This window comes from Trematosphaeria pertusa (genome assembly GCF_010094035.1).
Source record: "Trematosphaeria pertusa strain CBS 122368 unplaced genomic scaffold BU26scaffold_4, whole genome shotgun sequence".
NCBI lineage: Eukaryota > Fungi > Ascomycota > Dothideomycetes > Pleosporales > Trematosphaeriaceae > Trematosphaeria > Trematosphaeria pertusa.
Genome location: NW_022987215.1, coordinates 1,665,824 through 1,680,239, shown reverse-complemented (window position 1 = coordinate 1,680,239; position 14,416 = coordinate 1,665,824). Strand labels below are relative to the sequence as shown.

The following is a 14,416-nucleotide window of genomic DNA, read 5'->3' as shown; positions in this document are numbered from 1 at the left end:
CGGACTAGTTAAAGCGCTCAGCTAGCTAACTGCTCCTCTACGCAATCCTCCCATGCAAGCAATGCAATGCAACGCACGAAGTTTCCCTCCCCTCAACCCGTCCGTCCGTCCATCCGTTACCCTGGCCCTTCCCCCTCTTCCTTTCCTTTCCTTTCCTTTCAAACCATAACCCTCTCCTCCACACCCTCCCCCTTCTCCTCCAACGTCTCGCTATCCCCCTCCCGCTCCTGTCCCAGCATCCCCTCCCACGCCTCCTCCGCCTCGCGCATGCGTCGATCGGCTTCCAGCCGCTCGTTCCCGGCAGCGTCCCAGTAGGGCTCGCCGTCGCAGATGGCGGTTTCGGCGTCTAGATACGGGTCCGGTGTGGTGTGGAGGAGGGGGCTGGTCGTACGGCGGGGGGAGATCGGGGTGTGTGGTGGCACGGCTGCGGGTGTCGTGGTGGTGGTTGCGGTGGGTGAGAGGGGCGGGGAGGAGGGCGGGAGGGGCCAGATGGTGCTGCTGCCCCGGGTGCTGCGTTGCGGGTGCGGTTGCGGTTGCGAGGGGGAGATGGCGCTGAAGAGCGGGGATTTGAGCGTTGGGGTCGGCGTGAAAGGTGAGGAGGCGTTGTCTTTCCCACTCCCGTTGTTGGTGGCCGGTGTCGTGGGAGGAGCAGGCGGTTTTGAGTACACCGCCGATGACGGGGGCGCCGGCAGCGGCGACGTGGGGGCCGGCAGCAGCGGCGGTGACGGGATGTTGTATGCCTTCTGGCGACCAGCGTCTAGCTTGCGCATCTCGACGTCCTGCGATGTCTGCTGCTTGCGCGGCAGCGGACTCCCATTCGCAGTTACCGTACTCGGACTCACAGTGCTCGGCAACCACGTGTACCTGCTCTTCGGGCAGGGTGTGCTATACGCACGATAACTCGGCGGGCGGGGCGACTCCTCTTCAGCCGAAGAGTCCTTCTCAATCTCGATGCCTACTCCGCCGACATAGATTGGATTCCGCATATGGCTGCCATACACGCCCGAAGCGGACGAAGCATTGGGATGACTGCCGTACGGCGAGCTGTGGATGGGGCGACGGGGGCCGGGAAGGACACCAGGGGGCGGGAGAGAGGCGCGCTTCCTGTGCCATTTGTAGAGCAGGAAGACGGCGAGACAGAGGAGCGCCCAGCCGGCTAGAGCGCCGATTGTGATACCCGCGACGACGGGTCCTGAGAACTTGCCCGGTGTGGGTGTAGGCCGGAGACTGGCGACGGAGCCGATCAGAGATGACGACGCGGGCGCTGGGGAGCTGCTGGTCAAGGTCGCGGTCGAGCTCACGCTCTCGAAGGTGGTTGGCGCAGGCGTTGAAGTCGCAGGCGGCGGCACCTCAAACGAGGTAGCAACCGAGTCGCCGCCCCAAACGGTGGTTACCTGAGAACTCGAAGATTGGGAAACTGGGGGAACTGAGGACTCCGAAGGTTGGACAAGTGTGGGAGACCGTGTGGGAAACACGAACTCCGAATGGAGAACTGGGGGAACCGAGGACTCCGAAGATTGCGGAACTGGAGGAACTGGAGGAACCGAAGACTCCGAATTCGATCGCACCTGAGTCAGTTCTGTAGACTGCGTCCAGGTGAAGGGAGGATCGGTCTCTTCGACGAAAGTCTGACTCTGCGCGAAGGTCCGGATATATGTTAGCGTCCTGGAACTGCTATCGGTCCAGAGTTCGACTTCGGTGACAAGTCTCTTCTCCGCAGTGGATATCATGCTTACAGAATCCAGCGGGTTTGGGGAGGTTCCAAAGTCCCGTTTCTTAATTGCAGGGCTGCGGGCGGTAGAGAACCGCGAGCGCGTCCTGTCCACGCTATCGCGTTTGGTCAGCTCTGCTGGAATATATCTTGTCGTTTGACGGGCTTCACGTACCATGAAGTGTAAACAGAGGCTTTGGTATCGTGCGCGGACTCGTTCGCGCCTCGTTTGATCCTGTTCAAGCGGTCAGCTTCACCGCTAAGCCATATTGCAACGAGAGCGCAACATACCTCTTGCCACGCGCAGAGGCTGCGTTCTTGTTGTCACGAGACACATTTCCATTCGCACCCGAGGCTGGCGGTGTCGTCAGCACGCTGTCGAAAAGAGAGGTCGAAACAGCCACATACCAACAACATGCCCGCAAGCACGGACTGTCGTACCAACATGTGCAGCGGCCACCGCAGCATCTGCAACAAACGCTGCCATAATGAGAATTATAGCAGCGTGGCCAGCGAGTACGAGGCGCGGTGCAGCGATAGTAGAGGATGATTGCGAGGCTCGCGAAGAAACCTATTGGTGGGCGAGGGCGAGGTTGGGACAAACAAACGAGAAAGGTTTACGTGCGGTGTCGTTTGCTTTGGCGGCGGTGAAGAAAGCAGCGCTAGTGTGGGACTGCGACGTAGAAGTTGAAGTTGGTGGGCGGTGAAACCTTGAGCGCAAGGTAGAGCAGTGAATGCAAGCAAGACGCAAGACACGACGCGAACGCGACGAGTTTGCACGTTCGGTCGACACACTGAGTGTGGCTGTCGAAAGAAGTGGAAGCAAAGCGGCTGAGGGAAGAATGTGTAAAAAAGGAAGTTGTTAACTTTGATCCCTACATGTTGTCTAGTGGGTGCGATGGGCTTGACTGAGGGGAAATAGCATATTGTCAACGATTGACAAATGTTGAACTGAGCATAAATCCATAGCACACATAAGAAAAGGAACCAACAAAACTGAGCAATCAACAAGCACGTCGAGCCTCTGGGTCAAACCCGGGAGTATCAGGCCTGCCACTGGCATCCAGAAGTAGGCTCCTATAACATTGCGTAGACCGCTTCCGCCTATAACGTTATCTCTCTCGGTGGGAGAGGAAGCCTCCATCGAAAGGAGCAAAGAAACCATTGCGAACATTTCACTGGTAGTCATGACGTTCGTACTCATTCGTCTGACCATCGTAAACATATCCTCGACAGTGTCAAGTATAGCAGTTGCCCATCACAGCGTGGTTATCGAATCGGCATGGTTTATCGCGATCCGAAGAGCTGATCGCTAGTCGAAGTGCGATGGATAGCGAGGGAACGGGGGACCGGGTACTTCGGGGCAGGCGAAGGCGGAGACGGTTGGCGGGGACGATATGGGCGCCTTCAAGCGTACTTCTCGTTCGCTTTGGCCTCATTGATTCTGTCGCCATCTAGAAGGTTTCCATATTCCCGCACGACATTCTCGCAGAACTGTTCCCAAGCCGTCCGGAAGTATTTCTCGCCTTCTGCCTTCTTGTCGTCATCGAGACAGCTGTACTCAAGACTCCACAGCGCGAGCTGTTTCCAGCTGTGCACCGATATTGTGGGAGCGCCGACCATGATTTGATAGAATTCGTGGGACATGGAATTGCTGTTGTAAGCTATATTAGCAACTGAACTTTGGAAGAAGAGGCAGGATTGAAAGGGCACATGCGGCTGAGCACTTACCTGAAAAGCGATGGGTTGTCGCTGTTCACAGTGCACGGAATCTTCGCGGCTAGCAGTTCAGGGTATGGGTGCTCCTTGATGTTTCTACAAAGGTGAAGCAGCTCGTTGGAGATAGGGCAAAGCTCGACGCAGATGCCAGGACTGATAACCCGCACTTTCTTGCCATCCTTCTCTTCTTCGTGTGGGCCTTTCCTGAAGTACTTAATCAGCTCTTGGTGCTTCATTAGTGAGAAACCGTGTCCGATGCGTTTTGACTTTAGCAGCACAGCATCGAAGAGATTCGAATTGCCAGGGTCTGTTGATCCGCCGGTGTCGAGCAACGTCTCGCCCGCATGGAACAAAAACGGGATCTCCAAGTTTTTCTCTTCGCAGGTCTTCTGGAATGCAACGAGCTCTTCATAGTAGTAGCCGATATAGTTAGGCCGGTCTTCTGCTCCAACTAGGTCGAAACCTGTATGAATTAGCGGATGAAGTGTATTGCACATTCAAACCTGTACTCACCACAGATAAGTTCCGGGAACTCAATCTTCAGGTCTATGCAATCCCGCATTTCCGACCTCATCTTCTTATGGGGAATGGATCGTGGAGTGCAGTAAATGATCTTGAGCCCGAACGGAAATAGATGTAGTCGGCCCTCTGCCAGGAGCTCTTGCTTCTTGGCATCCACGGCGTCTAGGATCATCCTCATCTGCGCGGAGTTATCTAGTTTGTCAATCCCATTGTCGGCTGGTATGGACTTGTCCATGAGCATAGGTCGAAGCTCAGCGTACATGACCTTCTCATCGATCATGCGGTCGATGGCCTTGCCGATGTACCATTTATATACGCGCTCATAATTCAAAAGGCCTTTGAAGCAGCGTGTAGCTTGGTTGAAGCGCGCCCAAACTCTGTATAGAAGTCAGTACAATAGCTATTGCCATGAGTGCAAAGCGCTGGAGCAATCGTACCCATTCACGGTTTGGCCAGGCCCGTATGCTTCTTCCTCGCTAAGCACCATTTTCCGTTGGATCCAGTTCTCTGCCGGATCCAATACGATCTCGGCGGGCTCTGAGCAGGTCCGAGCCTTCGCGTTTGTGGCTCGTTCGGCCCGTGTCTGAACATACATCCCGGGAAACACTATTGGGAAGCGTTCGCGAAATTCGCTCCATTTCATCCACACGTCTTGCTGGAATTTGGGAAGCTTCCAATTATTGTCGCACCCCTGATACGCACGGGAGAAGATATCGTTGCTAGTCGTGGTTTTCGGCATGACGTTAAACACCATCTCCGTAAGATCGAGATCCTTTTCTTTGCACAATGGGCGCATGCTCCAGACGTACATGTTGTCCATCGACTGGGCTTCTTGCAAAAGCCTCTCCGGATTGAGCTCAGCGTTGAAGTGGAGATGCAAGAGGGCACCCTTGGGCACTTCTTTCGCAATTTCAAAGAGCTTACTGCGACTTTCGATTCGTTCCTTATTGGTAAGGAATTTGCCGCCCATGTCGCGGGTCTCGGGGCCTGGTATGGCCTCTGAGGCATTGTTGCCAAACACAACCCTGCGCTCATACTCTCTAAGTTCGCGGATGATGATGGCCGCTCTTTTTTCGTTCTCTGAAACGCCTTTTGTGCGGGCGTCATAATCCCACGCGTTATCAGCCTCTTCTTTGAGAAGGGCTTGGCGACGTTTCTGATAGTCTTGACCGGCAGTCACCGCTGGCCTTTCGAAGCCAGGTGGTGCGATGGCAGGCTCCATTGTGACAGGATCTTGATTTGGGCGCTCAACTCTTATGGCATGATCGAAAGTCGCTTTCGCAGCTTCTTGCTGAGCTTCTACTGACAGAGAAGCTTCCTGCCGTCCCGCCATTTTAAATGGCGCCCTTGATGCTGGTAATGGACTCTGAGCAGTCCTCTTTCTTTTCTTGTCTTTGTTAGCTAGGGTCATGATCGGCCTGTTTGGGTCCTTGTCAGAGCCGCGTCTGCCACGTACAGATCTGCAGAGTGGTCAACATATGACTTTCCGCCATTTCTGGGCTCACGGTGCTCGAAGACTAGGGTTTACTTACAATGCAGGTATGGGTATGCCGCACTTGGCTAACCACCCGTGCCGAGGCTTTTCAGAATCGCTGGTAGTCTTTGGATCCCCGTCAACTGGCATGCCGAAGATGTTGGTACAGTAACATCTATCACTGGCTTCTCATGCCAGTTGAAGGACAGCTGAGGACACTGATAGAGGGCAGACAGAATTGGTATGTGGAAGCGCTGGTAGTGGTTACACCCGCAAGTGATAATTCGATCGCAGCCTTGTGCGAACCGGTAAGGGGCCGTGATATGCTGTAGCTAGTGGGCTGTGTATAATCCTCGAGGGCCCCAAATTCCGTGAGGCCAAGACTGTATAGGGTAGGATCCGTTATTGGAAGATGGAGAAATACGCAGCCGAGGTGTGCGGCGGAGAAGTTTCGATAGACGCTGGCCTAGTTCCTGGCCTAGCGAGCGATGGCGACAGTCAGTACCGTGATTCATGCAGGTGTTGGTCATGAACTAGAGGCATGCTGCGCCTCATGGACCCATAGTGTAGTGCAAAAGGCTGAATCAAAAGTCTGGTGCCTAGAGGAGATGACGGCGGAGTTACGGGAGTTTAACGGAATGCGAACTCGGGAACCATGACGGACAAACATGACAGTATGAGAAATGGATCATTTGGTCGCTCAAAGGGGGGATACGGGATCCGGCGATCCCTTGGTGACTGAAGAGGAAATGCACAAGACATGCAAGGGGATCGCGTGCCTGAGGACGCAGGTGATTTAACGGACTCCCACATACATCAGCGCACGCTCTTTGCGCGCATTCAACCCGTCTTTCGATGAATCCACCTAATGCGACAACGGTTCCGCCGTCTTCTCGGGGAAGTCTCGATGGTCGGAGCTGATATGGGTCTGTATGACGGCCAGCCTGGCGCGCGCGATCGGTGCGGCGCTGGAGGTCGGGGGGCAAGCGATGACGAAACGAAGCGGCGACCGAGTTCAAGCGATGACTCCGGGGGATGGCGCAGCAGTTTCAACGACGATGCGACAAGCGCTGGTGTCAAGAATGAGGTTTGAAAGTCAACCTGGGCAGAGTCGTCGCCGGTCACAATTGAGGCAGTGCTAACGCCCATGTCGCTATCCTGCAGCCTAGCCACAACCCAACTGGCTGCCGCTACCCCTCCTCAGCCTGATGCCTGAGGCACCCAATCACTGCGCGGCGCTTGAGCTGGCCCTGTGTGAGGCTGGGAACGCAGCAAACCGCCGTCGAGCTCTGACCGGTTTGCTTGGGAGGGCCGCCCGCAGCACTCTGTGCTCCGACCTCCTCTTCTTGGGTTCCACCGCGCTTCTTGTCTTTCTGCTTGGTATCTCCTGCGTGCGCGGCCTCAATTGCGGCGTCGGGCGCTTAATCGTCTTATATACCCTCGTAACTCTGTCTCGCTTCCATCTATCACTCGCTCAACCCATGTCTTTTCCTCGTACCGCGCCGGAGCTTTGACGATACCCTGAGTATACATCTATTTTCAAGACCTCCGTTCTTCCTTCGACCACCATGCATTGGCTACAGGGTACGGATGGCCAGGCATCGCTACAGCAGCTGCAGCTCGACATCGTCGGTTTCCTAGCCATCTTGGGCGAGGGTTCGGTGCTCGCCAATGCTCAAGTCGCGACGCTGTCGAAGTGGATTTTCCTGCCGCGCTTGATTCCTGCTCCGCAGGCCTTGATGCGTCCAACGAGGCCGACAAAGCTGAAATCGGACTCTGGATGGGTGTCTGGCATCTTGAGCGGCAACTATAGAGAATATATAAACCACATTGGCAACATTGTGTGGTGAGTGTGATCCTTCCATCTCGAGCTAGGCAAGCTCCCCACTTGCTCCTTCCTCCGGCCACAACCACTTCCCCACTACCCACGGAACCATCCCCCTTCAACCACAGTCCACAGCTCCTTCTCCCGCTGCATCCATGCTTCCTCCCCAACCAGACCCTGGCTGATTGCACCAGTGACGCTAGCAACCTCCCCGAATACTCCGTCCGCGTCGTTACCATCGAACGCAAAAACGACTCTGCCCTCAAGGCCAAAACGGTCGCCCCGCTCACCGTCGTCCTCTTCCTTGGCTTCTTCCTCTCCTGCATCCTCCTCGGCCTCTCGATATGGCTCGACGACGGCATGTCTATCGTCGCCACCGTCCTCCTCTCTCTCCTCACCTCTCTCATCGGCTTGGGCAACAAATGGGAACTCAAACTGCCGGAGCGTCGATGGAAGGGGGGCAAGGTGCCAGACGGGGACGTGGTGATACGGTATCCAAAGGGCAACTTCTTGATCGTCAGGTGCAAGGAGGACGTGGCTAGGGAGTTGTACTTTGCGCCGGAGACGATACAGTACCTGCTGCAACACGGCCCAGCCTACCGCCTGCTCAGCCTGGTTGGCACCATGATGCTCATGGGCGGCGTCATCTGCCTCGCCAACGCCCAAATCGAACTCCAGATTGCCTGGGCAGGTTCGTACATGCTGCTCGGCTCTTCGTACTGGATCGTCGCCGCGTTGCCCGGAAAACTCCATTGGGACTTGTCCTCCTACAACGTCATCCCCGAATGCCTCTCCGACTCCAAAATGGATATGAAAGGCTACCCGTCTCTGAACGAGACCTTCACGCAAGCATTGTGGAAGACGATTGTCATGTCCAAGAACATCGGCTGGATTCGTAGGAGCAACGCGTGTCCCGATACACAAGCATGGCAAGAGTGGCTGGTCGAGGCGCGGGACAAAGCCAAGGAAGTAAGATTCGCAAGCAAACCGCTAAATGGCAAGGAGGGAAAGCCCTTGACAACGTGGCAAGTCCCTGTCTGGGATGCCCAGAAGCGCCTGGGAGAGCTGTTGAATGCGCAGGCGGAAACAGATCAAAAGAGCATGAAGGAGGGTTACGAAGAAGTGTGAGCGCTTGTTGTTGCATTATCATTTGTTTGGATATTTACATGGCGTTGGGCGGCATTTTGACACGACTTTACGATTACGACTCACGACTTGACGATATCATTGATACCACCAACGCATTCGCAGCATCAGCCATTTAGCGACAAGCATCGTTACACACAGCATGACCTCAAAATTTGGTATTGGCATATTGGAGTGGCTTTGCCTATCTTGTTACATTATTAATCAACTCTGTCGCTCGATCATCTCTTGTATGGCTTCCATGCCACTGATTCAGTCCCCGGCTGCGCAGCCCCCTCTGATCGAGACTATCCTCTCTCGCCGGTCTTTGGCCTCCCGCTATGTCCAGTAATCAGCTATAGCATAGCCCTCTGTACACCTCTGTTCGGGTATACCTTTGTAATAGTAGCTTATCCATGGCGGCCCTTTTCTCTCTTCAAGTAGCAACCTTCCACCTCTGCTCATGTTCCACCTTCCTCCTCACAACCACTCTCAGCCACTCTTCCAGATTCGCGCTCTCCTTCCCATCAACCTCCATCCCCTCGCCTACCAACCCCACTCCGCCCTCTTCTCTACAGCACGCTTCCTCCGCCGTCTCACATGCCTCGTCCCATACGTCGAAGCTGAATACGCCGTCGCTCTCATTCAACAACAACCTATTGTCGCCCGAGAATGCGAAAACGTGCACTGAGCGTATGGGTTTCGCGCGAAGCAGATCCGTTGCGGTGGGCGAGACGAGAGGGGCGCCGGACTTGGACGTGGGCGAGGAGGGAATAGCGATCAGGACGGAGGTTAAGGTTGTAGAGAGGGGGATTGAGGCGCTAAGGAGTGCGAGGAGGGATGTGTGGAGGAGGTGCGGGAGGAGGAGTAGACTCTGCTTTGCGTTAGTAATATGGAACACCTATTCCAAACTATATACCACGTACAGGATGCACGCCAGCCGCGCCTTCCTCATCCGGCAAGCTCCTAACCTGCAGCGTGATCTGCACCAGCGTCCGCGGTATGACCCTCGTCAAGATGATGCTCCGCAGCGTGTTGTGCAGCAGCGTCTCTAGATGCCTTTCTTTCGGACCTGGTCCCCCGTTAGCTCCACAGCCCTCCTTTCATGTTGCATAGGAGTATACGCACTTCCAACGCCGGCTGCAGGCCGCACATTGACCTCCACCGTCGCTTCCTCCGGCAGCTCGTCCCTTCGCTGCACTTCGATCGGCCCATTGACCGCGCCGATGATGCAGTATCCGTTGTGCGTGTATGTTGCGGAGCCGTCTGCGCGGTGGAGATGCGAGAGCAGGGCTTCGGGCGCCATTATGCGTCGTTAGGGGTAGGACCGCACGTCGTTGAAGCTCTTCGATAACTTTGAGATTGTCGACAGGGAGCCAGAAAATAGCGGGGTGGTCCGGGCGCTGTTCACCATGCGGCTGGAGCTTGTTGCCGAGGCTGGAATGGCATGGGCATCTCGAGCTCCCGCCTCCAAAGCTCATACCCTCTACGGAGTACACCATTATTGTTCCGTTATTACGAGTTACGCATTTTTAGAGGTGGAAACGCGGCACAGAGAATGGCAAGCTCGTCGTCGCGAACCTCGTCACCCACAAAGCGCCTGCTCACCGAGCTACAAACTTACCAGTCCGATCCGAATGACGCGCTCGTCGAGCTCGGCCCTGTCGATGACGACGAGTTGATGCACTGGCGCGCGGTAATGAAAGGCGTGCCGGGCACGGCGTACGAAGGTAAGTGAACAATAATCCCGCAGAGAAGCATGCGCCTCCATTCACTATCCCATCGCGAATGCGCAACATGCTATAACCACCCTAGCTAACCACCCTCCCCACCAGGCGGCCTCTGGGCCCTCGACATCCGCATCCCGCCGACCTACCCCAACGCACCTCCCACCATCCGCTTCGTCACGCCCATCTGCCACCCGAACGTCGACTTCAAGACCGGCGAGATCTGCCTCGACCTGCTGAAGACGTCGTGGACCCCCGCGTACACCATCTCCACGACCCTGACCAGTGTGCACCAGCTGCTGACCAGCGCGGAGCCCGAGTCCCCGCTTAATGTGGATATTGCGCAGCTGTTGAGGCAGGAGGATTATGTGGGTGCGGAAGCGTTGATAAGGTTTTATACGGTGTCGGAGAGGTGGGTGGGAAGGAGGAGGTAGGGGGATGGGTTAAGGAGGGGGAGGGGGGAACTGGGATGGGATGGGGGTTGGAGAGGGGAGAGAGAATGTCGGTGAAGAGGGGAGCTGGAGGATGTGGGGTGGAGGGTGGACTGAGGTCGGCGATCACATGCAGCGCGAGGCATACGAACTTGCTTTGAAGGTGTTTTTGTGGAGGGCTGGCTGGTATATGGAACCTTGGAACCTTGGAATGCATCGCGGAGCGGGCCTGATTTGGAATACACCTTGCATTTCCTTTAGTACGTCACATTTTCTTCGAATCAACCGGCCGTCACATCTCACAGCCTCGGAGACTATAGTAGGTAATAATCACTTCCCCAAATTGCTCCAAGTGCCCCTGTTTTCGAGACGTGGCTGCTGAGCGAGGTCAAAACAGAGCTTGCGATCAGCATTAAACTTGCTATATGCGGACCTCGCAGCACGAAACGGGTAAGTTGAGTATTAATTACCAAGAAGGGAAGAAACAAGCGAGCGACAGACGGATAGAACTATTTTTGCGGACCGGAGTTCCTGCGGCTGGCAAGCACAGGCTTGGAGAGAAACATTTGGGACTGTATTTGAAATGGTAAGGCGAAGTGCACAGCGCATTGAGAGGGGCCGACCGGTGAATGCACGCTATTCTGCGGGCACACTTAGGTATGACAGACATGGGGAGATAAGCTGCTACATGTGAGTGCGTAGCGGCCACCGTGAAGATATATCGGTCCAGCCCGCATGCATTCCTTTTTTCGGCCTATTCGGGCCATTAAAGGGAGAAGAACTGGAGGTACTCGGATGATCATCTGAACAAAGAGGAAAAAGGCGTTCAATTAATATGTATGTATGTATTCATCAAGCGAAGCGCTACAGTACAAGGTATAAACACTCAGCCAGCCCTATGAGATAACCCCCCGGCAATATTAACGCCTTTTAACATGCATGGCGGGCGTTGGACGATTCCTTCCCGCGGCCATCCCTACTCCAAACGCCAGATCGTAGGCCCTTTTCCAGATCATGAGATGCAATACTAAAGGAAATGAGACACGCGACGGTGCGGTCGGTTGCAATCGTGCGTTCTTTTCGCTCGTTGTTCGCATGCCCCACTCCGCTCAGCTAGCAAGCGGACAGCCACCAGCCAAGCATCACGCTTGCGAGACCCAGAGTTGCTTGTGGGAGCAGGGCTCAGCGGCGGTCTAGAACGTTCGTGGACTATCGATACCACGTCGTGGACAATGAAATACTGAGACTTCTCGGAGTGGGCCTGGCGGGATGTGTCGGGCGGCGGGGGTGGTTTCTGGTGGCTTAAGGCACGTGACTAGTTGGCTCGAGGGCTCATTCTCCAGAGACGACCCATTGATTTCTTCGCCAGCCCTTCATGGAGGTTGTAACTGTGCCGTGAATTTCCGCTTGCCGAGGTGGGATGCTGTTCGTTGAGACGCGGCGGGTGTATGATATTGTGCTGTCTTGCTCGGGTACTAGGACTGAGGGGTCGTATGAATGTCGCCGTACCGTCGGAAGAGGATAGAGGCGTGGATCGTAAGGGCCCGGTAGCGGTTGAGGTGGAGACGTCCAGGGATATACAGGCTTGAACGTAGATGCCGGATGGTCCTTGCTTTGCGGAACTCGTGCTTGTCTTAAATCTTTCTCGCGAGGCGCTTGGCATGCTCTGGGGTCCTTCTCTTGTATTTGTTGGTATGACGTCGCTATCCTTCTCTTTCTTGTCATGAAATTGATGATTGCCAGTCGTATACCAGTAGCAACTACCAGCACAAGCAGGAAGATTTTCGACAACTGTGCGTATCCAAAGCCATTTGATGCCGAGGAATTTGATATACGGGATTGGCCCGTGGGGAGAGAAGGAGGAGGAGGCATGAAGAGCACAACAACAAGATCAGATGTACGAGATATAATATGATTACCTCTGCATATGGGAGGGTGTGGAGTGATGCAGGTAACCGTTCTACCAGCCAGTCAGTGGATGGGCAACCGCGCGCCTTTCATAGAACTTACATGGAAAGACGGGAGAACCGTTGGCATAAGCACTAGGGGATTCAGAGGCCCGGTGGACGTCAGCAAGGTAGCTATATACGCGTACAGTACTGTAGGATTAGCACCAGGGTATAAATATGACGGGGAGCGGCGAGGAAAGCAAGCTCAGGTCGCATCTGCATCGTTGAAGCATACGCGCCGCGCGCCCCCCATAAAAGCAGAACGCCTTTCCCGCCGGCGGCTGCGCTTCCAAGAACGACCACAGTACTGTCGACGGCTCGCGATGAAACATCAGAGCGGCGCCCTCCTCGTACGCATAGTGAGCACGGAGACAAAGTGAAGCGGTTGCCATGATCGACGGTCGCCTTCGTGATTTTCAGCTGTGACAATCGCGCCGCACCGATGATTTACAGGATAAGGCTGCCGGGGTAAGCCGGAACGAGTATGGTTGCGGCAGCTTCAGCGCTGTTGGAGGTCTTGGGGGTGGCAGTTGGAAAGGGTGCTCAGCTGGAGAGGGAACGATGGCGTTTTGTGGCGGGGCGCGCACAGACCACCCTGGCCAGGTCGGTCGATATCCGAGAATGGCGGACACAAACGGCGAGCTGGCCCTCTCCACCCATTCTCCAGTTCGACACCACCTCGCCCGCCACCGAGCAGTCAAGCTTCGTCGCGATCCTGCTTTTTCACGACCCGTGATGGGGGAGGGGAACGCCGTCAGCTGCAGCAGTGACGCCAACCGAGCTATAAGCTCCTGGATACGCGCTGTCGGCTCGCCCCAAGCAATGCAAGAACGAGCAGCATCAAAAATAAGAGCAAAAATAAAAATGGCTCCACCTGTCAAACCGCTCCGACAGCCGCCGGCCCTCTGCTTTTTCGCTCTTATTCATGCCGACTTTTCCATTCCGGCGATTTCGTGCAGCAGCTAGTCCTCCACCTCCGCAAGATGAGGTGGATGGCTTCAGAAGCGCGGACCTCGGAATACCATGGCGTTTGATGGCTTTCTTACTATATTTGTCGATCCTTGGATCTCAAAGTACTTTCCGCGCCGTAGTGTCAGATCTCGGTAGCCTGATCGACAGCGCCGCTCCATGGGGCCGGTCAAAGTGTCCTCGATGGTCGTCCGTGGGCATTCATTCAGCAGTACCACAAGCCCGCGAACGCCGACTATATTGCAGTAGCGACGCCCCGCGAAGCCCTCTGCCACCCCGAAGACCACTTACTCGGCGACGTGGATCTCGCCGAGCGGAAACACTCGCTTCTGTTAGGCTGTCCGTCAAGGACTACAAAAGCGTACCACGGTTCCTAAAGCGCTTCAAGGAAGCGTACGGAGACTCTCGCTTGCGATGCGTGGCCTTAGGACATCCTTGTGGAGATGGCATCTCTCGTACTGTTCTCTTTTTCTCGTTGGTTCCTCTGCACTTGACTAAGAGGAGGCTAACCTCTATGCTGGTTCGTTTGAGCCTCAGCATCAGTCGGCGACGACGCCTTCATGGCCGCTGACGATGTCATCGACGATTCTCACCAAACATGTACAACAGACGGCATCAGCGACTTCGACGGTCTCGCCGAAGGCTGAAGAGGGTATTTAGTCTATCTCGCCGCCCCGGCGACTTGGAACTTCTAGAATCGAGCACTCTTAGAGCTGAAGTCCTTCAGCATATCCTCACTGGCCCACTGGCAAATTATACATAAGGTAAGCATTCCACTACTTGCTCGCGGAGTCCGCATCATCCTTTACCGGCGAGGCCGTCGCCACGACCACGTGACCTTCCCTCTTCCGCTACTTTCCTAATCGGTAGGTCGTCGTTTCTCATCAGAAAAGCCCACCGAGAAGTCCTTCGACGCTGTATCCGGAGAACGCACCTCCGGATTTTCTTCCAAGCTGCTGGAGTT

General features: G+C 55.3%; 7 protein-coding genes across 7 annotated transcripts; 3 read left to right on the top strand and 4 right to left on the bottom strand.

Annotated features, from left to right (window-relative positions):
- Nucleotides 1–585: 585 nt before the first annotated feature.
- BU26DRAFT_602692 (uncharacterized protein) lies at nucleotides 586–2,198 on the bottom strand (the record flags this gene model as incomplete). The annotated part of the gene is made up of 5 exons (XM_033835371.1): nucleotides 586–1,646; nucleotides 1,737–1,827; nucleotides 1,887–1,946; nucleotides 2,003–2,066; nucleotides 2,120–2,198. Coding segments are annotated over 5 exons (1,353 nt in total), but the record flags the coding sequence as incomplete, so codon positions are not given.
- A 920-nt stretch (nucleotides 2,199–3,118) lies between these two features.
- On the bottom strand, nucleotides 3,119–5,576 carry BU26DRAFT_529434 (Metallo-dependent hydrolase; the record flags this gene model as incomplete). Its single annotated transcript, XM_033830897.1, has 5 exons — nucleotides 3,119–3,365; nucleotides 3,443–3,893; nucleotides 3,944–4,329; nucleotides 4,390–5,412; nucleotides 5,485–5,576. The coding sequence occupies 5 exons, from the start codon at nucleotides 5,574–5,576 to the stop codon at nucleotides 3,119–3,121; spliced, it is 2,199 nt and encodes a 732-aa protein (XP_033687280.1).
- A 1,209-nt stretch (nucleotides 5,577–6,785) lies between these two features.
- BU26DRAFT_254590 (uncharacterized protein) lies at nucleotides 6,786–8,586 on the top strand. Its single transcript, XM_033821184.1, has 2 exons — nucleotides 6,786–7,272; nucleotides 7,446–8,586. The coding sequence occupies exons 1-2, from the start codon at nucleotides 6,995–6,997 to the stop codon at nucleotides 8,377–8,379; spliced, it is 1,212 nt and encodes a 403-aa protein (XP_033687279.1). The 5' UTR covers nucleotides 6,786–6,994; the 3' UTR covers nucleotides 8,380–8,586.
- A 226-nt stretch (nucleotides 8,587–8,812) lies between these two features.
- BU26DRAFT_562023 (uncharacterized protein) lies at nucleotides 8,813–9,682 on the bottom strand (the record flags this gene model as incomplete). Its single annotated transcript, XM_033832984.1, has 3 exons — nucleotides 8,813–9,250; nucleotides 9,303–9,448; nucleotides 9,505–9,682. The coding sequence occupies 3 exons, from the start codon at nucleotides 9,680–9,682 to the stop codon at nucleotides 8,813–8,815; spliced, it is 762 nt and encodes a 253-aa protein (XP_033687278.1).
- A 264-nt stretch (nucleotides 9,683–9,946) lies between these two features.
- BU26DRAFT_403326 (ubiquitin-conjugating enzyme) lies at nucleotides 9,947–10,537 on the top strand (the record flags this gene model as incomplete). Its single annotated transcript, XM_033822828.1, has 2 exons — nucleotides 9,947–10,106; nucleotides 10,212–10,537. Coding segments are annotated over 2 exons (486 nt in total), but the record flags the coding sequence as incomplete, so codon positions are not given.
- Nucleotides 10,538–11,748: 1,211 nt separating this feature from the next.
- BU26DRAFT_254494 (uncharacterized protein) lies at nucleotides 11,749–12,711 on the bottom strand. Its single transcript, XM_033821182.1, has 2 exons — nucleotides 12,545–12,711; nucleotides 11,749–12,494 (listed from the first exon to the last, which is right to left on the bottom strand). Exon 2 carries the CDS (start codon nucleotides 12,404–12,406, stop codon nucleotides 11,867–11,869), a length of 540 nt encoding a protein of 179 aa, XP_033687276.1. The 5' UTR covers nucleotides 12,407–12,494; nucleotides 12,545–12,711; the 3' UTR covers nucleotides 11,749–11,866.
- Nucleotides 12,712–13,141: 430 nt separating this feature from the next.
- BU26DRAFT_254511 (uncharacterized protein) lies at nucleotides 13,142–14,312 on the top strand. The gene has a single exon (XM_033821183.1). The coding sequence runs from the start codon at nucleotides 13,409–13,411 to the stop codon at nucleotides 14,021–14,023; it is 615 nt and encodes a 204-aa protein (XP_033687275.1). The 5' UTR covers nucleotides 13,142–13,408; the 3' UTR covers nucleotides 14,024–14,312.
- Nucleotides 14,313–14,416: the final 104 nt, after the last annotated feature.

Bases quoted from the DNA above. Each gene is read 5' to 3' on its own strand.
- BU26DRAFT_254590 (XM_033821184.1), top strand. From the start codon at position 6,995: ATGCATTGGCTACAGGGTACGGATGGCCAGGCATCGCTACAGCAGCTG. The intron at 7,273-7,445 runs GTGAGTGTGATC...TGATTGCACCAG, and splicing joins CACATTGGCAACATTGTGTG to TGACGCTAGCAACCTCCCCG.
- BU26DRAFT_254494 (XM_033821182.1), bottom strand. From the start codon at position 12,406: ATGCCTCCTCCTCCTTCTCTCCCCACGGGCCAATCCCGTATATCAAAT.
- BU26DRAFT_254511 (XM_033821183.1), top strand. From the start codon at position 13,409: ATGCCGACTTTTCCATTCCGGCGATTTCGTGCAGCAGCTAGTCCTCCA.